Below are 22,638 nucleotides of genomic sequence, written 5' to 3' on the forward strand. Positions count from 1 at the left end.
CCTGCTGATTCCTTGTTCCAGATTCCAGACTAGACCCCCATCTTTCAACAGCTGGCTCCTGACTTCAGTTTGCTGATCACATATGTCCCAGTCCTTTACACCTACAGCTGCCTGCTCTGGACCCCATGACTAGTGTCTCTGGTGTGGACCTTGTCAAGCCTCAGTGATCCATGTCCCAGTTGTGCCCCTGATAGAATGCCATAGGACTGCCTTTCCTATTCTACAGGGCTTCTTATGTATAGAAACACACTTTTGTAACCTTGTTCAGAAGAAAAGTGCTCTCAGTCCTCTGTTCCACAAGGAGTAGAAAAACACTTAGCAGGTTTATTCTTCTGCCAGTCCAGGACTATCCCCAACAATACAACCCTTTGGTCATTCCTAGGATACTTTTAAATGGGGGGTGGCTTCCATCTGTCTCCTGGGACAGTTAACCAGCCTGCTAACTCTCCCTTTCAGGAAGCTTCTCCTGACTTTTTTTGCCTTAATTGTTTGTCTTTTCCCCTCCCTAGTCCTAACCCATACCACTTTTACTAGCATACAGCATTTTGTCCCTCTGGGTTTGCAGCTTGAAAGTACTAACAGCCTGATGTCCCCTTGCTTGGTAGTAGTATGCTTTGTGTTCTTTGTCTCCTATATGAATTAGTCCTAAAACCCTTTTGCCATTTTGCTGTTCTTCTCTGAACTCCCTCAGTTGGTTTATATCTTCTTGGCACTAAAGAGTTCAGAAGACAGTGCAGCAGGTCTAGTCTCAGTGGTCTTCTAGAGGAGACAGCCTGTTACCTTCCTGCTCCCTGGCTTGACGGTTCTGTCAAACTCAACAGAGCTGGATTTTTGTCCTAGCACATCAAAATGCAAACATCTCTCTCCTTTGATGCCTGTTATATCTCATCTCTATTCTAGATTGTGTCCACCTCCAAAGCCACTACATATTTAGCATATAAGACAAAATGGAAACCAGCCAGCAGTTTTACTGACCTGAGTGTCTTCACAGTAGGTAGATCAAGGTTTGTAAGGGACGGGTACCTGCAAATAGACTCTGACTATGCTCAAGGGGAGATATAAATATTTCCAAGAATGACTGTCATCTGCTTCTCATCACTGCATTATAACTCAAGCCCAGCACATTGGTTCACATCTACAACATATATAGCAGACTTGAGAGAGTGCTCAGGAGACTGATTACCTGCACTGCAGCCTTTTTACAACAGCAAGGAGGCACGGAGCATCAAAAGGCTCTGCTCCCTGAGGTACTGCTGGAGGTCCCGATGTTTTTGGCATTTCTTTTCCAGTCTCTGCTGCAACTGGTCCCGATTTTGGAATGCTTTCCATTTGGTAACCTCATGCTTCCTCTGCTGAGTGTGCTGCTCCTGTACTTCTTGTTTCAAGATCTCCTGTCGGGACTGCCTTCTGGTCCTGAGCAAATCCTACAGAAAAATAAGTGAAAGGATGTTCAAAGTCCTACTCATGCTCTTGTGAAGAAGTCCTGTCCATCCTGTGCCTGTTACTGGGACAAAGTGGGACGGGGTAGCTGTGAATTTGCCAGCCAGCAGCTTGTATGTTGTTCCCTCCGTGATCTCTTGTTGTGGAAAGTTGGTATCATCAGAGTCTGTATGTTACAGACACATGGACTTTTCCCAGGTGGACTTGTCTCATTTTTCATCAGTTTGCACACATTAAAAATCAGGTTATATAAGCATCTCCAAATGATATTGCTAAGCTAGACAGCGACAGGGAGCTACAAAGAGTCCAAGAAAAGCATTCATGAAACAGCCCTCACCTGTCTCTTTTTGTCTTGGTCAGAGATCCTGTCATCATATTCTGCCAGAATTTTCTCTCTCTGCAGACGCTGTGCCTTTAGGAACTGCAGCCTTTGAGTCTCCTTCTTTTTCTCCTCCTCTTGCAGAGAGGATTCCTTTCTGTTCCTCTCTGCCCTGGCAGCTTGGAGCTGCACCATGTGCTGGCAGGCCTGCTCATTGTGCTCCAGCTGCTTCTCCAACCCTTGCAACATTCTCTGAAGAGATCTCTGCCTGTTTCCAAAAGTACATTTCCAAAACAACTCAGAAAGAAGAACAAAGCAAGAGACTATCCCCAGGTGTGTCAATGGCTGAGATACAAACCAGAGGTCCTGACTATGTGTGGCCATTAAAAGTTCTGTGCCACTTTCTGAAAGATTTTGGAAGTCCTGGCCAAACTCCTGCTCGTAATTGGTATGGATGGTTGAAAATGAGCAATAACTCACTTGCCTGCATTTTCATGAGGCTGAATTTTTCAACTGTGCAGCTATTACTAGTTATTATGTTTTGTTTCCTTCTATTCACTTGGCATTTTCAGGCCCATATGGAATTATGCTTTTCTTCCCATTGAAGGGTGCTGTATGTTCATAGGCTTTATCTAAACAAGCTCTGCCAGTGGACAGCACCCACCACAGGGAAGGCACAAGGACATATTTAAATCCATGAGGCTTCTCCCAGATCCACCTGGCTCCACTAAACAGCTGCTGGCAGGGCATGCAGTGAACCTTCGGAAGACACTAGCTGATGAAAGAATCACAGCAGCCAGTGGAAGGTATAAGTACACATGCCTTTGCCAATTGATGGGCATCAGCAGAATCCTTCTTTTAGGCAGAAAGCTGATGTTGCTCTGCCAGCAGAAAAGAGGGGCTCTGCTGTCTCAAGAGAGCTGTAAGTGTTGAACAGGAGTACTGCCCACAAAACTATGTAGTATAGCCCAGACCTTAGTAAAAGGGCTCCTAACTTGCAGCACAAAGCCATAAGTACTTTAATGTAAAATAGAGCTACATCCTGAGACTCCAGTTCCCAGAACATGGTGTTCTTTCTTGATCACTATACACTGATATCAGATCAAGATAGAGCACATGCTGGGAAATGTAGTTATCTGTCTGCACCACTACATTAAAGATGAGGGCAGCCACAATCTGGTCTAGTGTACGCAACCAGATGCTGGTATCACTAGTGAGTTGCTGATGCAGTCTCCTCAGCTGGGCCTAATTTTTATTCTACTTCTAAAATACATAATGTTTTCAGCTTACAAGATCCTTCTGATTTCTTGACCTGCTACTAGGAATCCATCAGTCAAAACAGAAAAGCTTAAACTCCAGCTGGTGGGGGGAGGAGGTGGAAAGGATGCATAAACATAACCATAACAGCTGAAATAAACTATCTGGTGTTTTGCTCCAATATTCTGAGTGCCCTCCATTCCCACTGAAGTGTATGAAAATAGAGAGCTCTCAGCATTTATCAGGATCAGTCTGTTAAGAAAGCAACTGTGATCAGCACTCAGCTAGTAGCATAACGGGCAATAAAGACAGAGAGAAGGTATCGCAGCATAAGCTCAGGAAGCATATATTATTGAATACCTCATGCTGGGTTATAAAGGGCTGGATGATGCTTAGTAGCTGCTGAAGTCTCCCCTCTACTCCTCCAGCTCCTCTCTGACCTTGGAGATCCTTACCTGCGGTTGTCTTGCAACAGCTGGTGTCTCAGGCCTTCTGCCAGTTGCTGTTGCTCCCTCTTTACCTGCCTCTGCTTCTCTTGCTGCCTTTTGTGCTCAATCCTGGCTGCATTGAAGTTTGCCTGTCTCAGGCTCTCTTCAGTTGCATTGGTAATTGCAGATTTCTGAAACAAAAAATCGTGTATAACAGTAATGTATTTTTCGACGGTGAACTCAAGTCCTGTAAGATCAGAAAGGTTTGGCCTTCTAACGTTGTTTCCAAGCACTGGGAGCTTTGGGCACCTACACATATGCCAGGCGTCTGCTCCGATGCACACTAATTAGCCTGCATTGGAGCAGACTCTATTAGTCAAGTCTGCTGGAGCTTGCTAATTAACACGTTCCAGCAGCCTCTGCATCACACGTATTCAGTGCTCCCGCACTTCAAAATGGTGATGGGGGTGCTTTAACTAAAGCTTGTTGAATACATGTGACACTGGGCACTGTAGCTAGAGTGACACTTTGACTCTCAGAGCTGCTCTAATTAAAGTGCTGCATCCCTCCATCCTGGAGCACATGTAAAAACATTCTTTCTGATTTGTATCATGGTGTCACTTCCCAACATGGAGAAAACTGAGGCTGTTGCTGGCATAAAGCAGCACAATTTGCCTCAGAAGGACTACCCCACTATGGTATGACCATTCATTACTGCAGAGATAAGGCTGGGGTACCTCAGTGTCCAGTCAAGAGAGTGTGGCCAGGGACTCAAACTGTTTAATTTATGCTGGTGTGAAGCTAGAGGACAAGGAGAGCTGATTGCATCTAAGACACTGGAAGAGTGAATTAAAAGTCAACCATGCAAAAGTGTCAACTCACCTTTCACTGAAACTCAGCTAATCAGAGATGAGACTTCTGTATTTCTTATTAGGATTTTATAAAAATAACCTTTCAGGAAATTAGCTTAAAGGTCTTTGCACCACAAGTTAGTCTTGAATTTATTCAACTGATTTAAAAGGCCTTGCTTTATTCTAAGAATATTTTTGGTTCTTCTAACCTGCACAGTTGGAGCGCTGTGGGGTCTCCGCACACACACGATAGATTCAATAGTCAAGCGGTCTTTCTTTAGAGATTGATCCACTCGGTGAAACCAAGCTTGGCGACCAGAAGTGCTGAAAGCATGGACTTTGGTGGAAGGGTTTGTTTGGGGTTGCTGGGCTGGAGCTTCTGCAATTCTGGACTGTAAAAGACCTTTCAGACGCATCAGAAAGATAACAATTACATGCTTTAGGAAAAGTGGACAAGGAAAAGGAAAAATCTATTCATGTAAAAATTATAACTACTAACATTTCTCTCCAAGTAAGCAAGATCTTCTCAATGACTAAAAAAACAGGTCGCCACTTTAAAAAAAAAAAAAAAAAAAAAAAATTGCTAACATAGGCAAGCATGAGTTTTTACTCGGGATTCAATGGACTATTCGCTACGCTCACAGACAAGAGCTGCTGTAGGGAATAGGGCTGCAATACTGGCTGTTAGGGCATGTACATCTCTGCTATTCCACTTTCAGACTCTCTTGGTAAGAGACCTGATAGAGAGTAGGCAAAGGCAATAGCAGTTTAGTGAAGCTGCAGAAGGCTTTCGGACTATTGGTCTACAGCTAAGTGCCTGCGTATTTTACAAATCTATTTTAGATGAAGAAGGCACTGATCTGAAGGATCTTAATTAAAAGGTATTTTAGATTATGAACCAGTCCATTTTTATATATGAGACCAAAGGCTTACATAATGTCATTAAAAAGCAGTAATTACAGTGCATGTAAGAGGACAGACCGAATATAGTCAATCTGTGCAATGCTTTGCCACAGGCATTCAAGTCAAATAAAGCAGATGGATTTTTATAAAGGCAAGGGTAATCTCAAGACTAATAACATTAGCAGTGCATGATAAGATAAAAGTAATCAAAGCTCTTGCTTCAGGGCACATAGTGGCAGCTGAAGGAACCAGGAAGAAATTTTTCATGTCTGAGAGAAGGATGAGCAATCATCAAAATGCACAACCAATTGAACCTATATATAATAGAACACAATTGGCCAGGTTCATTGCAGCATTTCCTCATCTTCCTTTGAAATGCCAGGCCTTAAATGCTGCCAAAGAAAAGAGATCAAACATGACAGCCCAATGTTCTGATCTGGACAGGCAAGTCTTAAGTCTGTGTGGAACTGTTAACTGATATAGTTTCAATACCTGGATCATTCTTAAAATGAGCTTCAGGGTCAGCCTCATGGTACCTCTTGCCTTCTCTGTCTTTGTACATTAACTCCATTAGGCAGCTGTCTGTGTTAACAGCCATATCAGCTCTGGCACAGTTCAACTCCTGAGGGTTCTGGAAACAGAAAGAAACATTATCAAAATCCTGAACTGGTGAGGAAAAAGTGTCAGTAACAGGAATTTGTACAAGCTACTTTATCATTTTGCCTTTACCACACTAATTCCATCTTTAGTAGGGGTGTTCAAAGCGGGCCCTATTTGATTCAGATTCGGCCTGAATCGGGGACAGCAATCTGAGTAGTTGATTTGGATTACTGTCCCTGATTCGATTCGGTGGAATCTGAATCTGAAGATTCGATGCTGATTCAGAGAATCAGCGATTTGGACATAGACACAACTTTAAAAGTTTTTTCTACATACCTTGAGGTAGCAGGTGCGGCTTATGATCGCTGCGATGCTGGGGTGTCCCACAGGAGTGCGGCAGGGGGCCCTCCACATGCTTGATGGTGAATCCAGAAATGGACTGGAACTACTTTGGCTGCGGGGGGGCCCCCGGGGGGCCCCCCCCCCCCCAGACGCAGAAAGCATCAGTCACCGAGCCAGGGAGGCACAGGGGGGCCCTCCTGCACGCTCCCCAGCAAAAGCACTTTTGGTCCACTTCTGGGTCTGCTACCAAGTGCTCTGAGGAGCGCCCCCATGCTCCTATAGGACACTCCATGCACCCCAGCATTGCAGCACTCACAAGCCCCTGCTACCTAGAGGTATGGAGGAAAAACATAAAAGTTGTTTCTAAGTCCGAATCTTCAAATCTTTCCGGACCTCTCTCAATCAATTTGGAGGGTTCTGATTCAATTCAAAGATTCGGCCACCGAATAAGGACGAATCTCTGCCAAATCAAATCAGGGACCGAAGCTTCGCACAGCCCTAATCTTTAGTACAAACCAGACTTGGCTGACACTAGTTGAATGACTGGTTAGCCTTTCAGTTACAGGGAAAATGTTGCCTTCATGTGATGAACAACCACTGCCAAGACAGTAGCGATGAACTACAAACCAAACTTTCTAATGAAACTGCGGTTTAAGAAAGAAAAGAAGTCTAATAATGAAATAACTGAATTCTTTAAATATGTAGCAATACCTGGTTCCTAGGCTTATATGCCTTCCAAAATTACCCCACACCTGGCAGTATTTTGGTGTGCAATAGGGACCCAAATTACAGGAGCAGGCTGGGACTGAGATTTAATGGCAGAACTAGAATAACAGAAGGTGCTGTGGTTCAAGTCTGAGAAATCTGCAGTTTCCCTGTATGCAGCGTACCTCTTCCTAATGGCATTTTGTCCTTCTGAATTAAACAGAAAAGAGCAACATTCATTATTAGGTTGCAAAATCCCAGGGGGATAGATACTGAGCATAAACTGTCATAGTTCAAGTGATTTCAAATTATAACTTGTGTTATAAAAGAAAGCAGACTAAAAGATCACAGTGGCTCCTTCTGCCCTTAGGAAGCTATGAAAGAAGCTACGACAATTTATACCAACTCAGGATCTGCCCCTGTGACAAACTAAAAAGAAAATAAAAACCCACAGTGCTTAAGGGCTGGTTAGAATTATAAAGTGCTTGTATATGAAAAAAAAAATATTCAGCTAACTTTAGCCTTAGTGATCTTTGATGGACCAATTAGTTAAAGCTAAAGAGGCTCATTTGTGTTCAGGAACATGTTTGCCTCTATTTGCACAAACAATTATTATCTCATTTGCAAATGGCCAGTTAGGCACTTCTGCTACCAATTAATTGTGCAGCGAGATGAATTGTAGGCACAATCCCAGCAAACTGCACATGAAAACACAGGTACTCAAGTGAATCTGTCCTTCTAAAACCCTTTGCCCTTTATGTAAATTGCTAGAGGCCACTAAGTGAGAGAAGAAAGGGATATGATAAAGTGTTTCCTTTCTCTGTTCATTTAACACTTTCACTTCATACACCAATGCCGCATAGCAGGGACCTTGCAATTCTGACATTAAAAATGCACCATATGAATTACTCTAGAGCCAATAGGCAATATCTCCAAAAAAAACAAAAATCATGCCATAAACAGCTGAGTTCAATAAAGAACAGTTCCTCAATTCAGTTGTGTGTCATGGATAAAGAAATGCCTTAGTGAGGTAATTGGGGATCTTTCTGCATAGTAATTTCAGAGTGGTTTCTGTTTCTCTCTACAATGCTCTTTCCTCCTCAGTGAAGGACAAAAGGAGTGGGGGTGTTGCGATCCAATGATTCTGAGTGGCACAGTAGGTGCTGAGGGGCTATTCGTACCAGTGCCAGGCAATAAACCAGTTTTCAACTATCTCCAGGAAGAAAGGATCAGAAACGTATTGGAAAGCCGTCTATGGTTCCTGCCCTTAGCAAAGCACAGGCATTTCTGGTAATTTTTCTGTACAGAATGCAGAATATTACTATAGCTATACCAAAGGAGGCTGTAACACTGTGGTCTAGGTAAAACACTTCGTACCTTCTTGGCTTCTGTAACCTTGCTTCCTACCTCCATCCAAGATTCTAAGTCTTTAGGGGCACTTCCTTCCTTTGCTCCCTTTTTCTCTTCTTTCTCTTCCTCTCTGGAGACCCATTCTGAAATGGGGGTGCTCCCTTTAGACAGCTGTTCTTCTATCTTCCTGCTCAGCTCTTCTTTGGTCAGGCTTGTTCCTGGGATCAGGTCATCATCTGAATGAACTCTGCTCACCCTGGGCCTAATAGGCACCCAGGCTACAGGGCAGCAATGGCAAAGTGAGGGACACAGAAAACAGCAGTCAGGATATGACTGGACTTGTGAGTCACTCTGACAGTGAACAGGATCTAAATGTCTGCAGTGCCCTGATGCTCTGTAACCAGGTGTCACAACATAGGGATAGTCTGAGCTTGATTCCACCAGCATCTGCCTGGCTGCCAAGGGCATCTGAAGTTCTAGAATGATGCGCTCGCTTAAGGGCAAAGGGATCCACAGAGCTTGGTCAGCGTGCACCGTCTTAGTCCGCCCATTCCAGAAATTCACAAGCACTTCTCTGTCGTCAGGCACTGCAAACAGGAAAAAAAAAAAAAGTCATGGGTAACATTTTAGAAGCAAACAAAACCTGTCTCTTGTAAATCAAATGAACCATACCTTATACCAGGGATGGGCAACCGTTTACAAGCCACAGGCTGGAAGACCACAGCTCTAGTCCAACACAGGCCAGGTGGCTTCTGCACTGCATCAAGGTTGGTGGCTTTCCCCATGCCTGTACCAGGGCCAGAAAGCTAGGAGCTATGCTTGCACTGCAGCTGCTTCTCCAAGCCCCCACCGCCCTGCTCCCTGGCTACAGCAAGGGTGCAACTTCCAGCTGGTAGGGAGCTGCACCAGGACCAGGTATCTAAAAATTGTGTCCACAGTGCCACCACTGCTCCCACCCTCTGCCACCCTGGCTACAGTGGGAGCACAGCTCCCAAATGGATAGAAGCTGTACCCCAAATTGCAGCCTGGGATTGGGAGGACAGAGAAGTGGCAATGGGGTGGGCCTAGCTCACAGTTGCTGGGTCCCAACATAGATGCAGACAAAGCCCCCCTACCGCTGATGCACCCGCGAAGCCACCTGGCCCATGTCAGACTGGAGCTAGGAGAGCAGGGAGAAGTGACAGTGGTGTGGGTATGGCTAGAAGTCGCCCAGGTGCAGTATAGCTTCTCACCGCCTGACCCTGTCATGGGCACGGCCACAGCCACAAGCATAAGCACAAGCAAAGCTCTCTAGCTCTGTGGGCCAGAACAAGTAGCTTGGCAGGCCAGATCCACCCCACAAGCCATACGTTACTGACCCTGCCTTATACTATAGAAAGCAGAGAAAAATGTTATGATAGCTTAAATCAAGTGTTGCTTTTAGGATTCATGGTGATCTCCTTTAAACTTACTGTAAAATAGTGGTGCTCAACCTTTTGGCTCTGTGGGCCAAATGGGTGGTGTGGAGTCAGTCTGTGGACTGGGTCTGGCCATCTGCAGGCTAGATCAGACCTGGGGACCCAGTACCACCCTATTCCTGCCCCATGCACAAGGACTGGATCCCAGGACCCAGCACCACCCCATCCTGCACCCTGATTGGGTCCCAGGGAGCCAGCACCACTCCGTCCTGCTGAGACTGGGTCCCAGGGGACTGGCCCTGCCCCCTCCCTTATCTTGTGCTAGTATTGGGTCCTGGGGGGCTGGCACCCTCCCCTCCTGCTCCTCTTGCACCAGGATTGGGTTCTGGGGCCCCACACTGCCCCTGCCCAGTCTCCCCATGCCAGGACTGGGCTCTGGTGCTGCCCCTGCCTTGTCCTGCACACTGGGATCAGGTTCCAGATTCAGTGTGCAGGCCCTGGGGTGCCCCATAGTCCAGAAATTTGTTGTTGGGGGAGAAGTGCTAGTACTGTCCTGCTGACAAATTTTCTGAACCCATGAGGAACCCCACAGGCTAGATGACATGGCATCACAAGCCAGAAGTTGAGCACCCCTGCTGTAAGAGATCATTGGCTTCACCAAAATCAATAGAAAAAAATCCTACTGACTTGAGTCAAGCCAAGATTTTACCTTTTGTGCATCTGGAAATTAGTCTAAACTACAGGTTTACACTATATCCAAGTATCTGAGAGATCGAGGTATGTGGTTCTCATTATGTCAAGTGGTATCAGTTAGTTACACAGCAGAAAAAGAGATCATATAGGCCCTGGTTCATAAAATAACTCTACATAGTGCAGCGCTAACTTTAGTACTGAATAAGAAATAGTCACTTAGGAAAAGGAAGAGAGAAGTGAAAAAAAAAAAAAAGAGGACAAGTGAAACCAAACTGCAGATTGTAAGCCAATATGCCATACCTAAATGTGCTGCTTTGCTCTCTGCAACCTGCAGTACAGTGCCTGGGCCATATCGTTCACCTTTAGGCTCCCAGGGTGCCAAGACCCTATCTCCTGGAGCTAGAGGCAATCGCCTGGCATCTTCATATTGGATGATGTCATAGAGGGGGGTTTCTTGCATTCGATGCTGCACCTTGCCTTTCCGTAAGCGACTTCTCTCAAACTCAATTAAAAACCGTTCCCCAGACCTCTGTAAGATCAAATCATGCAGTTTGCCAGACAAACATGAGTCTCACCCATGGCCAAACCCAAGGGCTGGTAGCTCTTTCCATTAGGAAGAGGGAAAGGAAGAAATGCCAAGAATTGAAAGAAACAGCAAATGGTTAGTGAAACCTTAGAACATACTGCATTAGTGGCTAAAAGGGTTTGACAGCCCATGTCCTCCTGCAGTTTTAGAATGCGCTAAGTAGTGCGCTTGCTGGGTATGGAACAGCACAATCACTGTGCCAGGGAAGAATTCTACCACCCCTCCACAGCAAGAGAAACTGAGACAGACTGTTGTTGTTGTTTGCCACATGCCCAGTTACATATTAAAAAAATAATAAATCAATCAAGTTCCCCAAATTCTATAATTCTGACCATTTTAGATTAAACCTCTATCTGTAAAAGGTGTGGGGGGAGGAAGGGTGGTTCAGGAAGTGCCCTTGTTCCACTACTGGCAAATTACTGGGCATCTAAATATTAAGACCTCCAAATGCCTAGAGGCCAACATCCTTTTCTTTCATTTCTGCAAGTCCAGTTTCCTCTCCTGCTAATCAAGAAGACAAAGTACATGGTCTTTCCCACACTCAGCCAGGGTTGGCAATGTTAATCTAGAATAGCTGTTTCAGCTGTTCTGGCCTCGAGTGCCTACACCCTCACCCCAAATGCAGAAACATCATTCCCCCAAATATGCAATTTCCCCTGGCCCAGGTCTCACAACTTCTATAAGGTTATGACAGCATCTTCTCTCCTTCCCAAAATCAGTACCTTCCATGAGATTAATTTGACATTTAATTCAGTGAAATGACTCACAGTTTTGCTATAGTCACATTTATTTCATTCAAGTCACCTACATTTTGGTTCTGAAACCAGCTCTTCCTTGTAAGATAGTACAAAATCCAGTTGAAAACACAGTGCTGCTGATATTATATTTCTAATGGGAGGAACACCAAGGAGGCCCACAGTTATGTAATCATAAAACCCAAAGAGAACTCATACCAATGACATTCCTGAGTAAACAGTGACTTCTCCTAGATACCTGTTTTCAACTGGAAAATAGAGACGAGAGCACCTCTGTCCAATTGCTGTTAAACATCCATGCTCACTGAACAAAGACCACAGTAACTGTATATCCTTAAAGAGGAGAGAGGGAAAAATCCTGTGCTCAGACTACCACATTCTAGGAGTTTGGATGCAGAGACGGGCCCAAGTAACGACAGAGGGATAAGAGATGGGAGATAAGAGATTCAGAAGAACCACAAATGTCAGTAGGGACCCCTGTGGAAGAAGGAGTCCCAGAGACCCCAGAACATTTCAATATGCTCAGTTTTACTGCAAGTGTTCTTTAGCTACTCAACTTTGCTTCCAGTCAAGCTTGAGCTTGGTGAAGGGGATATATTCAGAGCTGATCCCTAGACATGGCTAAATCTGAACAGCAACTGGCTGCAGGCACAAAAAGTATGTTGCCTTCTGTGTTGCTTCTGCTTGTAGGACTCCTTGTACTAAATGGTCAAATGTCATTAGAAAGTACAGAGAAAGATGATAAAAGAACCCCACCCAGCAACAGAGAGAGAGAGAGATGGTATTCCAAAAGAGACCCACCCCCTTGGAATCCAAGGTCAGGGAGAACAGACGCACGTAACCAATGGGGAGTCATTTACACTTACCACTCAGGAAGACTTACCTTTGCCTGTTGGGCAATGTGGCCTTGGTAGTAATACCCATCAGTCTCTCTCCTGGCTAGGATCCGAGCCCCCCTCAGTAAATGGGGTACCTCTAGGGATAAGTCCATCAAATTCTCCTTTGCTGACGATGCCAGGGGTAGAGTAGGAGGATCTGGTCTCCATCCACAAGTAGGAAAGCTGTGGGAACAGGATAAAAATCCTTTGGTAAGCAAGGCAGATTTCTGCAAAGCCTTAGAATCAAAACCAGAGAAAAAAATGCCAAAAGTTGTCTTATATTCCCAGTTGCTTCCATCCCTGAGTTTTTCAACTGGCCTGCTAAGCTTATGGATCTAGCAGTCCGTTTCCAACATTTGAACTTACTGTTTTTTGGGGCACCCCAACAGCAACGAACAACCTGAGGGATTAGTGACTGCGCTGCAACAGTGGACATTTGAGCATTTGGTGTTTACCTGGAAAAGGAATGGGAAGTAGGAAAGGAATTTTTTTAATGAAATCTAAATCTTTAAACAGTTATTTCATATATAGATTTTCAGTTCACCTTCAAGACAAATGATTTGTCTAGCTACTTCTACCATACCCAATGCTGTGCTATTTCAACACCTGTAAGCACCCATCAGTTGTTTTCTCCCATTTTCAGTTATCAAAATGTTAAAAAGGAGAGACATTCCCATAACATAAATTAAAACATTATACAACACAAAATAAAAATATTATACTTTACCAAAGAACAGAGGCCATACAGCATTTGAATCACTAATTCTTTCAATCAGGGTCCAGGCCCCATGCCACAAAGGACAGATCTGAATATTTTCAGACTGGGCAAGTATTCATTTGATCCTACTTCAGATCTAATAATCATTTGGTTGCTGTCCTCAGGGGGAGAATACAGTAAAGAATATTATTTTTAAATGAGTCTGACCCAACTGCCTTACAGTTAGTTAAATATCTATGAAGAGCTTTGAAGATGGAAGATTCACACATTTCTCAGAGTGGCTTGGTGGTAATAGACCCCCTAGCGGTCAGATGGGGTGGAAACAGACTTTTGCTTTGGTTGCCTTTGTGCCACCATAAATGAGGCCTTAAATGCCTCTACACTAATGCTCGTAGCATGGGGAACAAGCAGGAGGAACTTTTGCCCTCCTGCTAGCTAACACAAACCCGTACATAGTAGGGCTCACTGAAACCTGGTAGGATTCAACCCCTGACTGGGCAGTAAACATCAAGGGCTATAGGCTGTACAGGTGGGATAGAATGGGGAGGAAAGGCGGGGGTGGGGTGTTGTACGTCAAAGAGCAATACATGTCCTCAACAAACAGCACGGGGTCAGAGGAGGGGCACACTGAAGTGCTCTGGGTTAGAATACAAGGGGGTTGGGGGAAAAGGGACTTAACGGTGGGTGTCTACTATCAACCACCCAACCAGGGGGAAAAGCTGGACCGGGAATTCTCAGGTCAGCTTGTGGAGGTGGTTAGGTCATCATGGGTGACCTAAACTACCCAGACATCTGCTGGGAGGAGCAGTCAGCCAGGTCGGACCGTTCCAGGAGGTTCCTAGCCGAGATACAGGACCTCCACCTAACCCAGGAGGTGCACAGTCCCACCAGGGGAAATGCCTTGTTGGACCTGGTCCTGGCCATAGGCAACAACCTGGTTGAGGGGACTGCGGGTTCTCAACCACCTGGGCAATAGCGATCATCGCCTACTGGAATTCACCATCCAGCACAGGATGTCAAAGGCCTGCAGCAAAGCAGCAGCCATTGACTTCAGAAGGGCTGATTTCAATGAGCTAAAGAGATTATTCAGGGAGGCACTGAGGTCCGGGAGGGGAGGGGAGTTGGGAGTCCAAGACAAGTGGTCGTTCCTCAAGGAGACAATCCTCCGAGCCCAAAGGGTGACAATCCCAACGTGAGTCAAAGGGGGCAAGAGTGCTCAAAAGCCCCCATGGCTCACCAAAGGCATTCAGGAACATCTGAAAGCTAAAAAGGAGGCATACACCCGATGGAAGAAAGGGGCCAACACCAAGGAGGATTATACCTCCATTGCTCAAGACTGTAGGGGGGCTGTTAGAAAGGCTAAGGCGGAGACAGAACTAGAACTAGTGACCAGGATCAAAGATAACAAGAAGTCCTTTTTTAAATACATAGGGAGTAAAAAGAAAGCCGGTAACGTGGGGCCCCTGCAGGACATGCTTGGCAAGCTGGTGGTTGCACCAGACGACAAAGATGACCTCTTTAACAAATTCTTTGCTTCCATTTTTCTGAGCAGGGACCGAGACATCCCCCCCACCAGGATTCCAGGACTCAGGAGAGGCACAGCCAGGGCTAGGATCAGGGAGGACCTAGTTAGGGAACTTCTGGTGGGGCTGGATATGTTCAAATCAGCAGGTCCAGGTGATCTCCACCCCAGGGTGCTGAGAGAATTGGCAGAGGTCATTGCAGGACCCCTGGCATGGCTTTACAAGCACTCATGGTGCTTTGGCCAGGTGCCAGAGGACTGGAAAAGGGCCAACATGCTCCCCATTTTCAAAAATGGGAGGAAAGAGGACCTGGGAAACTATAGGCCTGCTAGTCTTACTTTGGTCCTGGGGAAGCTCTTTGAGAAAATTATCCAGGAGCACATCTGCATGGGACCAGCAGGGGAGATTATGCTTAGGGGCAACCAACATGGGTTCATTAGGGGCAGGTCCTGTCACACCAACCTGGTGGCCTTCTATGACTGGGTCACAAAATCCTTAGATGCAGGTGTCGCAGTGGATGTAGTCTTTCTGGACTTTAGGAAGGCCTTCGACACTGTCTCTTACCCCATTCTTGTTAAAAGTTAGGCACCTGTGGTGTTGATGCCTACACAGTCAGACGGGTTGCAAATCGGCTGGAGGGTCGCACCCAGAGAGTGGTGGTGGACAGATCATTTTCGACCTGGAGTGACATGGGCAGTGGGGTCCTCCAAGACTCTGTGCTCAGGCCCACTCTGTTTAACGACTTCATCAGCAACTTGGACGAGGGGGTGAAAAGCACCTTGTTCAAATTCACAGATGACACTAAGATGTGGGGAGAAGTGGGCACACTGGAGGAGAGGGACAGGCTGCAACTAGATCTAGACAGGTTACAGGTATGGGTGGATGAGAATAGGATGGGATTCAATACTGAAAAGTTCAAGGTACTGCACCTAGGGAGGAAGAACCAGCAGCATACCTACTGGCTGGGGAACTCCCCTCTCGTCAGCACAGAGGCAGAAAAAGATCTTGGAATCGTTATTGATTCCAAGATGAACATGGGCCGCCAATGCAAGGATGTGGTCAGTAAGGCTAACCACACCTTGTCATGCATCCACAGATGCATCACAAGCAGGGCCAAGGAGGTGATCCTTCCCCTCTATGCGACATTGCTCAGGCCGCAGTTGGAGTACTGCGTCCAGTTCAGGGCGCCGCACTTCAGGAGGGATGTGGACAGCATTGAGAAGGTCCAAAGGAGGGTCACTCACATGGTCAGGGGGCAGCAGGGCAGGCCCTATGAGGAGAGGCTACGGGACCTGAACCTGTTCAGCCTCCACAAGGCTGAGAGGGGATCTGGTGGCCATCTATAAACTTACCAGGGAGGACCAGTGGGGAATGGGAGAGTCCCTGTTCCCCGAACACTACCAGGAGTAACTAGGAATAACGGCCACAAGTTGACTGAGAATAGGTTCAGGCTGGACATCAGGAAGCACTACTTCACAGTCAGGGCGGCTAGGATCTGGAACCAACTTCCAAGGGAAGTGGTGCTTGCTCCTACCCTGGGGTTCTTCAAAAGAAGGCTAGATAATCACCTGGCCGGGGTCATTTAACCCCAACATTCTTTCCTGCCATGGCAGGGGGTCGGACCTGATGATCTGCTCAGGTCCCTTCTAACCCTACCAACTATGAAATTATAAACATTTTTATGGCAGCACAAAGTGAAAACAAACAGATGTCCATACTTCCTGCCATGTCCAAAATGCCCAAATTTGTGGCTGCTACAAAAGGTAGTAATAATTTGTGCCTCTTTGCTGTGGCAGACATCCATTTGCTTATGGCAGGACAGTACAGACAGTCCAAAGCTACCTGCATTCTCAGCTGCCTGCTCTGGGAGCTTGAGGGGCCCAGTATCCACCCTGGAAATTCCTGAGCAGAACTGGGCCCCTCAAGTTGTTGGAGCACCTGCCCAGCTTTCCTTGGTTACTGAGATGCACCATCAGGATCTTCAAAGACGCACTTCAGTAAGCAGGGAAAGTCAGGGTTTCCCTACTTACCCAGACATGCCCCTGGGGATTTCTAGGGACAAGTCTGGTTAAGCAGGAACAGTCAGGGTCTCCCTGCTTACCCAGATATGTGCTCAGGAGCTTTGAGGTAACAGAGATCTGGGTAAGTGGGGAAAGGTTGGGTTTCACTTGGAGGCACGGGTCACCTTGGGTCCCAGCGCAGAGGCACCAGACACCAGGGCTTCCCCAGCTCTTGTGCCACCCCACACTTCCACCCTGCCCCGTGCTGACTTGTGCTTCTGCATGAAGCACAGGTTATGTGGGTCCCAAGTGGAGTCATGAGACTCCAGGCACTCCCTGTTTCCCACATCACCCCACACCTCTGCACTGCCCTGTGCTGATCTGTGCCTCCGCATAAAGCATGGGTCCTGGCAAGGAGGCATGGGGTGGCGTTGGAGCCAGGAAATTCCCAGTGTCATGTTTCCACAACAGGACCTGTGCTGACCCATACCTCTATGTGAAGCATGGGCTGGCATGGAGTCCATTGTGGAGGCACAGGGGTGTTAGGGATTCCCTGGCTTTTACAAGGCACTGCACCACTGCTCTGTCCCATGCCAAGATCCATCCTGACCTGTGCCTCCGTGTGAAGCACAGGTCAGTGAGGGACCTGGCATGGGTCTTGATAACAAGGCAGCAAGGGACACAGGGAATCCCTAGGCAAGGGGAACACATCACCCAATAAAGTGGATCAGCTGTGGTGGGATGTGTATGTTTCTACCCATGGTGTCACCTCTTCCAGTTTCCAGCTTCTTTTACAGGTTTCCAAGATCTCCTATACAAACAAAAGTCATGAAGTTTGTGAAAAAAACTGGATGTGAGAAGTCAGCTTAGTGGAACCAACTGAGAAAACCAGAAGCAGCCTTCTAAGACCAAACCATCACTGGGAGAGGAATGTCCATGGCAGTAGGATGGAGAATAGGGCCAGATGGCTAAGTAACATGGGAAAGGGATCAGAAGGACGAAAAGGACCATAAATAGGGAAGTTAAAAGGTGGGGAGGAAGGGAAAGAAAGGAAGAGAGAGGGAGAACAGAAGGGAAGAAGAGATCACCCCCCCCCCCAAAATATTGACATATTAATGAATACTCCACTTTCCTCCAAAAAAGACAAAATGTGTGTTCCATGAACCACATATAAAACACATACCTAATTAGTTTCCTCCTATTCCACATAAGCAGTTGTGTAGTTACTACAAAGCTATTACATGATTGTGAAAAGAAGGGAGAATAGTGTACCACATAATCCTTTTACTAACAAGTGGGCAATATGATGAAAAAAATTGCAAATCATATACCAGCTGCTGTTATTAGTCATAGCGGTTTAAAAAGTTAACTGTTTTATATTATTGTTATTTTTATTTAAAAAGGCAATATTCAACATGACCTGCCTGATGGTAGACTAAATAGCAGCAGGACAGCTCAGAAGGAATCTCAGCCATCACTGCTTCAGGGCCAGCTAGCAAAGTAAACATAAAATCAAGTGGCAGGGGCCATGGGATTCATTTTTTCCATACAGTTCCTGCAAGATCTCCTTCCACATCACAATGTCCTCACCTGCCTCATACTAAAATCTAATAACAGAAGCCTTCTAAAGTCTGCTTTATAGGCTAATCTCAGATCTGGTGGAGTAAACTGAGTTTTACCCTATTACAATTGAATGTTATCCCAAGAACTGTTCTTAGATATAGTTCAAGAACGACATGAGAAGTTCACTTGCCACCTAGGGGCTGCCAGTGCTGCACTCCCAGTTATGAAACTAAGTGATGAATACTTTGTATTCATTAGAACAGCATGTGAACAGCCTTGGGATTTCAAAGAAAACCCGTAAGAGAGTTTCGGAATCTATTGCCTTGTGTTATTCATGGAAAGCTTTGTTTGCAGGAAGCCAGATAGAATATGCAGTAAACTTTTCAGAATGCAGGAGAGATGTGTCTCTGACTGGCTCAGTTTTGTGAAATGTTGTCTCTCTGAACACACTCTGTTTCACCCTTTTCACCTGAATCTGCTGTTATTGACTTACCTCATCTGAAGCACTAGCTGTGTGGAGGCTGATCACCCGAAAGGATCCTCCAGACTGTCTGGCTACTTTTTCCATTATTTTTTGTGTGTGGCTTTCAAAATCACCTGGATTTCCCACCAGGTATACAATGTGCACAGGGCGTGACTCCCCAGTCTCTATAAGAAAGTGACAGATTTCCTCTGAAGCGCTCTCAAGGACAGCATCTGTGACCAGGTACACTGCCTGACACCCGGGATCTTCAAATGCTGCAGCCAAGGCGCACACAACTTCTGCACCATCCCCGCACTGCAGGGCTCTAATCCATGCTGCTGCTTCAGTGACGGTACTGAGAGAACATTTGACTAACTTACTGCACCATTTTACCACCTGCACAAAAGACAAAATTTTAACCCAACTAAAAAAAAAAGCAATTCAAAAAGGAAATATTTTATAACAAAACTTTTGAAAAACTGATAAAAAACGTGGCACTTTCTGCTTAACAGGGGATGTTGTAAAAACCCAGAAAATTCTCAGTATAGAAATGAAAATGCAATGCTGGTCTTTCAGAGGTGTCTGAGGAGAATTGCTGTGTATTTTCTAACACCAAGGGCCATAATGATGTCAGTGATGAGGCTAAAATTAACACTGCACATTTTCCTATGTACTGTCTCTGTAATCAGTGTGGTAACTGCAAGTTCACTGATCTTAGTCACTATTTAAATTAATATTACTTCAAGCTCCTCTGTTCTAGGGTTATTTCAATCATGGACACAAAGAAAAGGCCAAATATCAGAACTAGGGAGATAACAGCAAGTTTGGCATTTTTCCTGGACATGCAAGGTACAGAGAGGGATGTTTCAAACAGAATAGAATGTTCTGGGCTGGAGTGAAAAGAGGATGTAATTATAGAATTGATAACGGTGACGGAAAATGGGAGGAAGAATGAGTTCAGGAGACGGGTTAGGAGTTCAGTTTTTGCTATGTTAAACTGGCAGTGAACCATCTAAAAGGAGATGCCAGAGGACGAGGTTCCAGGTCCCAGAACTTAAAGAAGGAATTTAAGGAATTCAGGCAGGGTGAAAGCCAGCTTTTACTAGTTCAGAAGATGAGGAAGAGACTGAGCAGTATTTGAAAGGCACAGAGAACTGAACAAGTGACAAGCAGCACAACAAAAAAATAAAAACCAATATACCTTCCAGCAAAACTCAGCCCCTTTGATTTGTTCCTAGAGCTGAGAGGCTGACGTTGCTATTGCATGTGATTACTCTTCCAGGTTAGTGATTTGGGGGTGTTGCCATGCAAAAGAGTAGACAAGAGGTTCCACGGGATTTGAAAATGCCTCTATCCCATATACTGCTACTACTCTCAGCAATTAAGCACGAGTGGGATTAATCCAGGCCAGCAATGCAACCAGGCACCCAAGAAAATATACAAGGGGATAATCCCATAGCTGGAGGGAGAGTGGGTGGGTAATGTAATATGCATTTTGTAACTCTTACCTTACACTTGTTTCACCCTATCAGTGGCCATTGATATGTTGCAGCCACCTCACCTGACAGAGGTTAGTGATCCTCAGCCTTTTTGGACTTGAGGCACTCCTCCCCAGCCTTGAGGCACCTCTTGGAAAATGCCAGCTCTTAGTTTTGAGACTTTTTTTTTGACAGCAGAAAAATACTAGAGTGATTTGTCTGTTGCAAAGAACTCAGAAACACCACAAAAGACCACAGTGTTTTTAACACTGTGCATTCCTACGTGGAAACTCAAGTTTTAGTTTGTGAATCATGCTTACACACCATGCTAACACTGCATGACAACCAATGACACTCTTGAAAGGATCTCAAGACACCCCAGGGTGCCATGGCACCCTGGCTGCGAATCACCTGGTCTAACAAAATGCTAAGACTTAAACACAGTAACAGAGATCAGCATTGTTTCCATTTATGCCTTCTCACTGGCCCTGCTTCTAACAGTGTAATCCTGCACTCAGTCACAACTGCATTAGCTTTACCTTGCCAGCAAAGCTTATGATGTTGAACTTGGATTCAGCTGGGCTGCTGGACATTGAGAAGAGAGCCTTTATGAGCTGCTCCTTCAGGAAACACAGCTTGGAAGATGTGGTGTTTGACACACCAATGACAAATGTAATATTTCCATCATGGAGATGACCAAACATGGGCGATGCAGGGCAGTTGGCACGCTGAAGGGCTGGCATGGCTTAACCCAGTGGTTCTCAACCTTTCTAGAATGGGGAGCACCCCGGACAGACTTGAGGCACCGTTGGAAAATGCCAGCTCTCAGCATTCCCTCCTCTTTTTTTTTGGCCTGCAGAAAAATACAACAGACACATTTTTCCACAGCAAAGAACTGCACCAGACCTAGGGTGGCCTCTGAGACATCCCCAGAATACAAGACATCCCTTTGGGCATGGGGGAGGAAATGACCATAGGCCCCCACAGTCAACCAGTGGGGAGGGGTGGGGCCACTACCGACCTTGGCCAGTCAGCAGCAAGGGGTGGGGCCACCACAACAAGGCCGCCTCCAGTGTTGCCAGGTGTATAATAATATGAGATGTATTTGTAAGATAATTTCAACTCTTATATGACATACGATCAGTATCAGTGAAAATGCTCAAAATGTACCATACTTTTTTAGGCAGCTCAGTGGTGCAGCATATGCAAAACCCAAGTGGTTCTCAGAGAGCCTTAACCTGATGTTGGGTTTGCTATCAGTACTTTGTTATGACAGCTTACCTCCAAATAAAGCCATGCTTCAACTTTGATGACCCAGTTCTTACTGGCGACATACAATGAGCAACAGAAAGGAAATAAGATTTACTTGCATACTTGTTTGCATATTTTTTCAGCGTATGATAGTTTTTCAGCAAATATGATCGTTGTGAACTTCCAATTTTATCATTTCATATTTAAGACCTGGCAACCTGGCTCCCAATGCTGCTCCTCCCGGCTGCGCACCGCCCTACCTCTACGCACAGCCAATAGAGTCGCGAGGACAAATGATTGACGTGCATTTCCACCAATGAACTGAAAAACAGGACTTCTTGCAGTCCGGTCCTCATTCAGAAAGCAGGGGACACACGAAGGGTTTAAAACCGGGGAAGGGGTATAAAGCAGGACCGAGGGGGGATGCTGGGTCGAGCTCCCGGGGGTTACCTAGCTAGGCCCGTTTAACCCCCGGCACACGTTACATTCATGACGCGCGGGGCTGCACTGTACGTGCACGGCGCTGGTTTCTCTCCGGTTTCCCCAAGGCGGCCGGGCCCTCAGGGCGTGGAGGCAGCCGGCGGCGCCCCCGAGAGGCCGGCGAGGCCTCACCTGTGCCACGACGCCCCGCTGTCCCCGCGCGAGCGGGCAGCACCACCCGGAGGGGCACCCCCCTCCGCCGGAATGGGCGCGCCCCACCGCGTTGCCTGGCAACCAGACGCCGAGGACGGAACCAACTGGAGCCCTAGAGGAAGAGCTTCTTCCGGCACGTCCCTTTGGTGAAGGAAGTCGTGGGCCCGCCCGCTACCCGGGAGGACGCGTCCAACACCCGCTTGAGTCCTGGGCAGGCGGCGTTGAGCGCCCAGGACGTATCTCCCCTGCCTGGGGCTTGGTACAGTCTGGGACGGTCCCATTCGTGAGAGGGAGGAGTGTGTACGTGCCAGAAACGGGCCGCTGGCTCTAGTCGCCGGACTGTGGCAGGGCGGTGACACCGGGGATGCGCTATTCCCGCGAGCCGAGGCGCCCTAGAGCTCCCCTTGCCTCCGCGGCGCCTCTTTCCTTCCTCCCTTCCCTCCCGGAGTTGGTAGGCGCCAGCCTGCCCTGCAGCCAATCAGCGAGGGGCTTGGTGGCAGGGGGG

At 46.5% G+C, this 22,638-nt stretch overlaps 1 protein-coding gene across 8 annotated transcripts in view; it reads right to left on the bottom strand.

Annotated features, from left to right (window-relative positions):
- The window catches only part of LOC102379178 (trichohyalin-like), a 56,586-nt gene extending 33,954 nt beyond the window's left edge, over window positions 1-22,632 (bottom strand). For 4 of the 8 annotated variants that reach the window (XM_025198902.1, XM_025198904.1, XM_025198901.1 and 1 more), the window contains exons 1-12: window positions 21,951-22,632; window positions 20,789-21,102; window positions 18,802-19,167; window positions 12,871-12,959; window positions 12,510-12,687; window positions 10,586-10,814; window positions 8,223-8,782; window positions 5,691-5,829; window positions 4,505-4,698; window positions 3,472-3,635; window positions 1,778-2,027; window positions 1,184-1,424 (exon numbers count right to left, since the gene is read on the bottom strand). In XM_025198902.1, coding sequence (XP_025054687.1) covers window positions 1,200-1,424; window positions 1,778-2,027; window positions 3,472-3,635; window positions 4,505-4,698; window positions 5,691-5,829; window positions 8,223-8,782; window positions 10,586-10,814; window positions 12,510-12,687; window positions 12,871-12,959; window positions 18,802-19,167; window positions 20,789-20,992 — 2,598 coding nt within the window. In that variant the 5' untranslated portion in view covers window positions 20,993-21,102; window positions 21,951-22,632 and the 3' untranslated portion in view covers window positions 1,184-1,199. Of the gene's footprint in view, window positions 1-6; window positions 1,425-1,777; window positions 2,028-3,471; window positions 3,636-4,504; window positions 4,699-5,690; window positions 5,830-8,222; window positions 8,783-10,585; window positions 10,815-12,509; window positions 12,688-12,870; window positions 12,960-18,801; window positions 19,168-20,788; window positions 21,103-21,950 lie in introns of those variants that run through there. The other 4 variants (XM_025198906.1, XM_025198905.1, XM_025198900.1 and 1 more) reach the window with 4 other exon arrangements.
- Window positions 22,633-22,638: the final 6 nt, after the last annotated feature.

The sequence above is a fragment of the Alligator sinensis genome, unplaced genomic scaffold, assembly GCF_000455745.1.
Source record: "Alligator sinensis unplaced genomic scaffold, ASM45574v1 scaffold74_2, whole genome shotgun sequence".
Lineage (NCBI taxonomy): Eukaryota > Metazoa > Chordata > Crocodylia > Alligatoridae > Alligator > Alligator sinensis.